Genomic DNA, 8,425 nt, shown 5'->3' with positions numbered 1-8,425 from the left:
CCTGCTGGAGGGAAAAGAAACGTTTAGCGTGTAGGTGTATATTCTGGAAGCAGCCTTATTTGCTAAGGCTACTTCACCACCACTTTGGTTTCAATTATCTGAAATTTCAGTTATCTGAAACTTCTTCTGAAGGTCCTTTATTACCTTTGCCCGTTTTTCATTTCCTGAATTACTCTATCTTGAGATGAGAATTATTCTGTCTTAAGAACTTTAGGAGGGAGTTGTATGAGGTATACAGGAGAAAATGGCCATGATAGTGGATAAATGAGGTTTTTGTGAAGTATGGATGAGGCTTACTGATGACTTCCTCTGCACAGCATAGGAAGTACTTATTAGCATTGATATCAGGACTCCATATGTGTCTGAGAAAGTCAGTAAGGATACTGGCAATACCCAAAGAATATTGATTCGTGTGAGACTTTACAATGTAATTATGTTTAATGTGATCTTGAAAACATAATTGGATATGATAAACATGCATAAACACTTCTAACATCAGAAGTGTCTTGCTGTTATTTTTTTCTTGTGCTTTCATACCTCTGGAAACTAGGGTAGAATAATTTACAAGACTGTCCATCACATTAGCTCACTTCTTGAGCTGAAAGTGCTAAGGTAAAAGCTACCTCATGGCTCAAGACACACACACGATACTGTAAAACAACTGTAGAGGTTTTCAACTGCTTCACTTGCTTTCAATGTTTTAATGCTGCTTTGGTGCGTTAACTGTCAGGATCTCCTGGTTCACTGCTGCTTTCTTATTTTTGACTTCTGGTAGAGATTTAATTAATTCAATTAATCTTTTGGTTGCTTTTAGCCCAGCTTCATTCCTTGCCAGTTGCTGTTTTCATTTCAAGGTTGATTTAGGAAACATACTGGAATGGAACAATCCTATTTCTTTCTTCTGTCTGCTGTCCTTCATGCAGTTTTTTTGACTGATAGTCTCAAGACCGAGTAGGTTGGAGTGGTCTGTGATCATGCTGGTGGTTAGTGTTGATGCTGACATCTGTGCTGAAGAGCTGCAAGCACAAAAGGAAGAACCAGGAAGAAGATGATTTTATTGACTTAAATTAATCTGTAGTTGAAATATAACTGTAACTACATCAATGATGGCTTTGTCCATTCTGTTTTATATATGCACAAGTTGAGGCACTACTTTTTCTTGAGGTAACACCTCAAGAAATAACACCTGTGGTACAAGTTTTCTTCACCAGGGGTCTTTAGATCTTCACAGGAGTGAAGCAATCCATATCTGATTTTACAGATCATGTATTTAATAGTTATCATTTTCAAATGGGACCCTAACCCCATTTTGGAATTTAAACGGAATTGTAGGGAAGTAGCAGGTACCACTTACGAGCTCTTCATTTCAGTTATATGGATATAAGTATTATACAGTTTTTGCATCTGTTTTCAAATCTCCCTGACAAACTATTGTTTTCCTGTTGGTTCTTCTCTAACTGCTGGAAGAAAGAGCTACACATCCTTCAGGGAAGAAACTTATGCAAGAGACAATGTGGAAATTATCTGCGCTTAAGAAGCTTGCCACTGTAGCATGATAAACTAAGATAAATGTTCTTCTTATTCTTTTCTCTTCAGCCTCTTGCACTTCAAACAAGCGCTTTGAACAAAGGTTGGTAACCATTTAGAAAAGATCTGGCAGTGCATATCCAGCTGCTGAAGTATGTGTACAGAAGTTTGGAAGTAGAGAGTGAGATTCACATGGAATAAGATGCTAGATAATCATTTTTAGCAGAAACAGGGTGAGGTATAGAGTCCTAGGTGCCGTTGTGACATCTCAGTTTTTACTGTTCCAATGCATTAAAATCTTATGAAGTTGTGAGAAATGCCACGATGCATATGTATAGTGTTTTTGGTGTCATTCTGTCTTAAAGAATGTAATATGTATAGACAACGTATTTTTAACACTGCCAGTGTTGCCCCAGTTGCTCTGAGTTTGAAGAGGACTTAATCTGTTTTCAAAATAGTGCTGGTAGCATTTATATTCCTATAGCTACCTAGGAGCCCTAATCACAGATGAGGTGTTAACACAGGAGGAAGTCAGTGTTGTAATAAGCTTTGAATCTGTAAAATGAGAAATGACAAGTGAATATAGATAGATAAGGAAATAATTCTGATCAGCAAAATACATTGGGGATTCAACAAAGCCTAACCATTGCCAAATAGCTGAAAACACCAAATGGGTAGAGAAGAGTGTAGGAGGGCATTGGAGAGTTGGTTGAGTTTCTTTTTTTTTTTTTTTTTTTTTTTGCTGATTTGAAGGAGCATTATGTACTAGTTTTGGTGATACTCCCTTTGCAGAATACTTCCCATATACATGGACACTGTGGAGAATGTGTGCAAGTACTTGTTTGGAAAAATCAACAAATGGATGATGACATTAAGAGCTAGGAATCACTTATGATAGTGGATGAGAGCTGAAAGGCTGCAGAAGTCTTGAAAGAGGAGACAAGCAAATCTGGTGTGATAAAGGAGGAGAGTTGGCTGCTGGGATGGTTACAGTCAGTGACTTGGAAAGTGGCCCTGTCAGCAGCTTTCAAAATAGATGCCAGTGGGTCAGAAATGGCTTTGTGATGGCCAGAGAGGAGTGTGCAGTGATGTGATTTTTAACAGTTAAATCATAGTTATCTGACTTCTGGGCTTTTTTTTTAAAAAAGAAAAAAAACCCCAATGATATTTATGCTAAACTCAGAGGATGAACAAATAATTTTTCCCGTTCCTTACCAGTTTAGATTATGATAAGGGTTATGATAAGTTTCCTATTTTATATTTCCTGATTTTTTAAAAAATGCTTGTGTTTTGGGGTGAAAGAGAAAAAGAAGGAAGTATTTATCTATTGCTTCTTTTATTAGCGATAAAATAATCTTTGCATATAATAGGTAAAATAGAATTAGATCTATAACTTAAATTGACAGCATTGTTTCTAAAACACTTTAAAGTTAATATGACAGTTCAGTACTTTTGTTTTTAGGAATTGTTTAACTGGTCACATTAAACAACAAATAATTTGTATTTTTGCCATCTGATCAAAGAAATTATTTCTTGTAATAGACAAATGAGGAATGCATGTATGAGTTAACTCTTAATTTTTCGTATTTTTAATTTGTATCTTATCCTTTATATTCTTTCCCAGATAGCTCTAAAGTATAAACAAAATTAATAATTTCACATTATCGGTATTCTTTTTGCTATTGTAGCATTTAGAGGATTGAGGTTTAGAAGGTCTAATTGCAAGCTACTTTTGTGAAATTTATTTTGAGAGTGAACTTTGATTCCTGTTAATAGCACCAGAGCTGATGTTATTCAGTGTACCCAAGATTCATTTTTTTTCCTGATATGAGGAATATACTCACCTTGTAAAACAAGTAGGAGGCCATTATTTCCAGTTTTTGGTAACAGAAGGGCAAGATAAATGTTGCTAGTACAAATTAAACCGAGCCTCCTCTTAATGAAACCCTAACTGATTCAAGGCTAATGTCAATGTGAAGGCTTGACTAACACTCTTAATAATTATTTTGTCAGCTCCATTATACAGGGCACCATAATTTTGAGGCAGTGGGTTGTTTTCAACCATTGCATGTGCAGGTTGAAGCTGTTCATTGAACCTACCCCGCTTGGGCTTTATAAAAAGCCACTGTTTTCTTCAACTGTAAGACAGTGGATAGAGTTGCCAAGAGCTCCAGAAGAGCAACTGGTTAGCAATCTCATGTGCTCCCAGGGAAGCAGGACTCAGGGATTGTGTGGTACAAGGGGTGTCATGATTGCTGTGGAAACCTGTGGATGTGGTGGTGACCATCAGCAACACTTCCACTGTGGTGAGTACAACTCTACAGGCAATCATGGAACGTCCTCTGTCCTGAAGATAACTTCATGCCAAGGCCTGAGTGTTGTTAAAGAGTTCTCTAGCCAGAAGCCTCAATTTTGACTTAGACACTGAAATGTGCCTGTAATTTAATGACCGTTTTTCTGATTAGATTTGCTTTTTCCTTATTAATAGACTTGGATCTTCTGTCTAATAAACAAACATGAGTCACCTGAAGTTGCTTGCAACTACACTGAAGTGGCATGGCATTAAACTTCTAGAAAAGCATGATATAGCCAGAAAGGTATTTTTCCGTGGCCAACGATATGTTTCGTCAGGAATCTCAGAACCATTCCTGAATGGGAGTAATTCCAATTATGTGGAGGAAATGTATTATGCATGGCTTGAAAACCCTAAAAGTGTACATAAGGTAAGTCTTAAAGCTAACTGAATATTGTATTATTAGGTTGAGTGGAATTGATTTTTTTTTCTATTTTTAACTTTTTTTATAAAAAGTCCAGAAAAAGCTTTTGTATGAAATGAAAAATATGAAACTAATTTCCCATGTATTGATTGTTATAAGATGTGATGTTATAGCAAAGCAAAAGTACAGAGTAGCCACAGGCATGGTGAACTCAGGTAAAAGAGCGAGAAGTCCAGACCAGAAGTAGTAAGCTGCTGAATAACTTTCAGAGTTCTTATGTTGAATAGGCATTGAAGAAGTCTGTTAAAATGCTTTGAACATTTTGGTTTACTTATTGTAATATGGTTGTATTATGGGATATGTTATAATCAACCAGTATATATTGTTCTAAACTGCTTAAAGGTGAATGTTCAGTTCCCTTCTCTTAAGAAGGTGTAAGCTTTAAACTGACTCTAAAGTTGTCAGGAAAGCCTGAATTATTCTGAAAAGTGTTTTGTTCATTGTCTCTCTCTAGGCTTTTTTTTTTTTTTTTTTTTTTTTTTTTTTTTTTTTTTTAAAAAAAAAAAGCTTTAAATCATTTTTTCTAACCTTTCTTGTGGGAAAAACACATAGACTTTTTTATTTCTAACAAGTTTTCTGCTGACAATAAAGACTCTCTTATGGTGCTACTTATGTATTAGGAAGTTGATGAAAAGTCCAGTAAAGTCTAAGACAGATAAGACAGTCATTTTCTATAGAAGTAATGCAAATTATGCCCCAGTTGTTATAGCAAATTTGTTGTGTAGTCCTTTATTCTTGGGGTAAGTATATCAAAATGTCACTTAGAAGTTGATTTTTTAAATCTGATAATCTATCTAGAGAGTGAGAAAGTGATGCACATTGAGGGGGAAAAGGACAACTTTGAAGAGTGCATGTTGCTCACACAAGAGGTACCATGCCTTTTGTGTTACGTCTTAGCTTAAAACAGAAGAGACCTTTTCTGGGAGTGGCTCCTTTTCTCACCTTAGCTTTGATTTCTCTTCACGACCCTGTCAAGTTTCCAAATAGTGTAGAGCAAGGCAGCATGTTGCATGAATGCTTTGAATTAGTTTGAGAAGTCCTCAGCACATGCTTGTTCTGAAAGTTGATATTAACACTTTATTGTAAGGGCACTGAAGGAATGAACTAGTGTTTAGTAGCGTGTGGGACGGCACCTTGTTTTTGCTCTTTAAAGTTATGTGGACTTGGGACAACCTTTTTTTCCTTTAGGAAGAAGGGTATTTCTTGTTCAGTTCCTTTACAGCTGAATGAGTTTTGCTGCTGTTCTGTTTTTGCTCTAATGGGGCATAAACCTTAATAAGTAACATAAACGTTGTGCCTTTAAGTGAATCATAAGGCAGTAGGTCGAGACTGCTAGAGTCAGGATGTCTGCAGGCAGGAAGCTCGAAGACTTCCTTCAGAGACCACAGGGAGGGAAAAGGGAAGGGGAAGGGGAAAGGAAGAGCAGCCTCTGTCTGGAGCTGACCGTGGTGCTCCAGGCGACGCTCCACTGCCCGCGCTGAGCTCCTGTCCTCCACTGAGGCAGGAAATGTTCCCGACACAGCTGCCCTAGGGAAGGAGACTGTTCTGCTAAATAGTCGGTTATTTGGGCTTGTTATTTTGCTAATACTCGGAGATGAATGGACGTGGTAAAAATCCTGCTGATGGACTGTCCAAATTATCTGACGGGTCTAGCACAGTTAAGGAGCAGATTCTGAGGAGGGAATAGAGTTTGTAGTTTGAATAGCAACTGATGAATTAACAGAAGTGAATTCAGGGGAAAGTAGACATCCTGGCTGACTAGTGTGTGGCCTAGAGAATGTATCTCAAATATTTCTAAAATACATTTGAATTGTGTGAATTCTTTTCCAGGTTAAGCATATCCCAGCATAATAAATTGAAGTGAATTCATTATGTGTCTGTTTTATGAGACTTAAAAGGAAATGAATAATTATGCACTTCTTTACAAGTATCCTTGCCTAAATATTGCGTTTGTTCCAGTCTAAAAACAGGGTAAAGGGGAGGCAGCCGTGATTAATTTGGCTTTGTTTCATCAGTTAATTTCATTTTTAGTTTCTTTAAAGCCACCTCCTTTTTTCAGCTAAAAACTGTAAGTACTCTTGAAAGATTTTTAATGGACAGAAATTGTTCAACTTGGGCTTAAAATAATAGTAAAAAAAAAAAAAAAAAAAAAAGGCAAAAAGTTCTGAGAATTCAAGTAATCCTGTATATTCTTAAATATACAGAAAAATGCATATCATAGTTTCGTGGCTCCAGAGGAAGTTGTGAATTCATCCTTCTACTACAAAAAATTGGGAATGAAGGAAGACCATGACAAGAGACCTATAGCTTGTGTGGTGTTGATTATGGTTGTTAACGTTTTCAGTCTCTCTGCATGCCACTCCTATTTTATTATGTTATCCAATATGTCCATTGTGGTTTAGATATATAATCTGTGTTAAACTTTTAGACATTACAGTAAGACAATAAATTTTGTTCTGCCTTGTTTTCCTGCTGTTTCCTCTTGGATATCTCCTGCTTATTGGAGGGAATGTGCCTCCTTCTAGTTGATGAGGGGAAGTGTTTATTTTTCTTGAGCTTTTAAAATCCTACTTTATTCAGTCTTACTTATGAACTCCAGTTAATGAAGCCTCCTCAAATTATTTCCCCCTCAGAAGATTTTTTTGGATATGTCTTTCCATAGATGCATACTTAAAGCTGCTGTATGAAACGTGGCTGCCATATTCAGATGAACACATTCAGTGTTACTAGTGTTTGTCCTGTAAAGAAAGGAGATCTATGTACCATATTTGTGTATCTAGGAGTACATATCTATATCCAGAGGAGCTTTTATTCCTTGCGTAAATCTGTTCCTACTGATTTCCTGGTTCTCCCTGTCTTTTGTATTTCCTTTCCTTAAAGTAGCCAGAATAACAGTCAGAATAAAATGACATGGGCTCTGAAAAAGGCATCATTATTTTTGCTCAGAGTATGGTGTCAGGGCCATAGATCATAACGGAGAAGTGTGACAAGGCTCTGTTATTACTATCACAAGATTAATTACAAAACTGCATGGTTGGATATTGAGTACATAATGCCTACCATTTTATACTGTATGCAACCACTCTACCGTGAGTGTGTAATCACTTCCTCGGTCTCTGTACTTGGAAAAAGTTCTCTTTTTTTATTTTGATCTTTTGTTTCTTTTTTTCACGACTAATGATGTAGCGACACTCACTTTGTGTACTCTAAGGCTTTACTATCCTCTCTATAGTTGGCATATATTGTCACTAGGAAAAGCAAACCTTCAAGATAACTAATACATTATTGTTTTTCTGTGTGTAGTGCTGTTTATTTTATGAAAGTAAAACATTGTTGCTGAATCATTTGAATTGTATTAATTCAGAAATTTAAAGCAATATTAATTACAAAATAAATTTGCTGACTAGAAGAAGAAAATAGAGGAATGTATCATGTATTGCTGTGTTATTTTATTTAATCCTTTTTTTTCCCCACAGATTTTTTTTTTTTTTAAAAAAAATCTATTGCAAGTCTCTCTTTCATACAACTCTTGTCTAACTCCCAAACTTGTGGTGCTATCCTTTTCTTAAAGAACTTTATTAATTTAGTTGAGAAGTCTCCAGATGTGCTGGACATGTGTCTGTTCAGTCACATGGCAAGTGCTGTTGCCAAAGACTGACATTGATACAAAAGACTTGAAGACTATAATCAGTTATCAATCTTGAAAGACACTACAGAAACTTTTAAAGGCTTTGATGGATGTGTGTCTAGAAAAAACTAATTTTCTGTAGCCAAATGATGTATTTTCCCTCCCCTCTGATTAAATGTCAAGCCTACCCAACAAATCAATACTTTCAAAAATACAATAGGAAAAAATGGTGTGGGTTCCTTCTGTCCCAGCTGGCTACATCTTCAGATGTAAGCATTCTGAAGCTGTTTCTTTGTGAGTTTGTCTGAAGAAAAGATGCTATGCTTATGCTCCTTAAATGTGTAGCCTGTTAGGCAAATCTATTTGAATTGTGTTAGCAGCTGTCCTAGCACACTATTTGTCCAGAAACATGTTCAGCTGTCTGTTGGCCTGTACTCTGGTAACTTTTTTTTTTTTTTTTTAATGTCTAAATCCAAAATTTTTGACACAACAA

General features: G+C 36.2%; 1 protein-coding gene across 1 annotated transcript in view; it reads left to right on the top strand.

Annotated features, from left to right (window-relative positions):
- The first annotated feature begins 4,043 nt into the window (after window positions 1–4,043).
- The window catches only part of OGDHL (oxoglutarate dehydrogenase L), a 50,364-nt gene continuing 45,982 nt past the window's right edge, over window positions 4,044–8,425 (top strand). The window contains exon 1 of the mRNA XM_062579887.1: window positions 4,044–4,250. Within this exon, the coding sequence (XP_062435871.1) occupies window positions 4,044–4,250 (207 nt within the window). The remainder of the gene's footprint in view (window positions 4,251–8,425) is intronic.

The sequence above is a fragment of the Rhea pennata genome, chromosome 7, assembly GCF_028389875.1.
Source record: "Rhea pennata isolate bPtePen1 chromosome 7, bPtePen1.pri, whole genome shotgun sequence".
Classification (NCBI taxonomy): Eukaryota; Metazoa; Chordata; class Aves; order Rheiformes; family Rheidae; genus Rhea; species Rhea pennata.
Note: the sequence above shows the minus strand (reverse complement) of the source record. Positions and strands in the feature narration are given on the sequence as shown.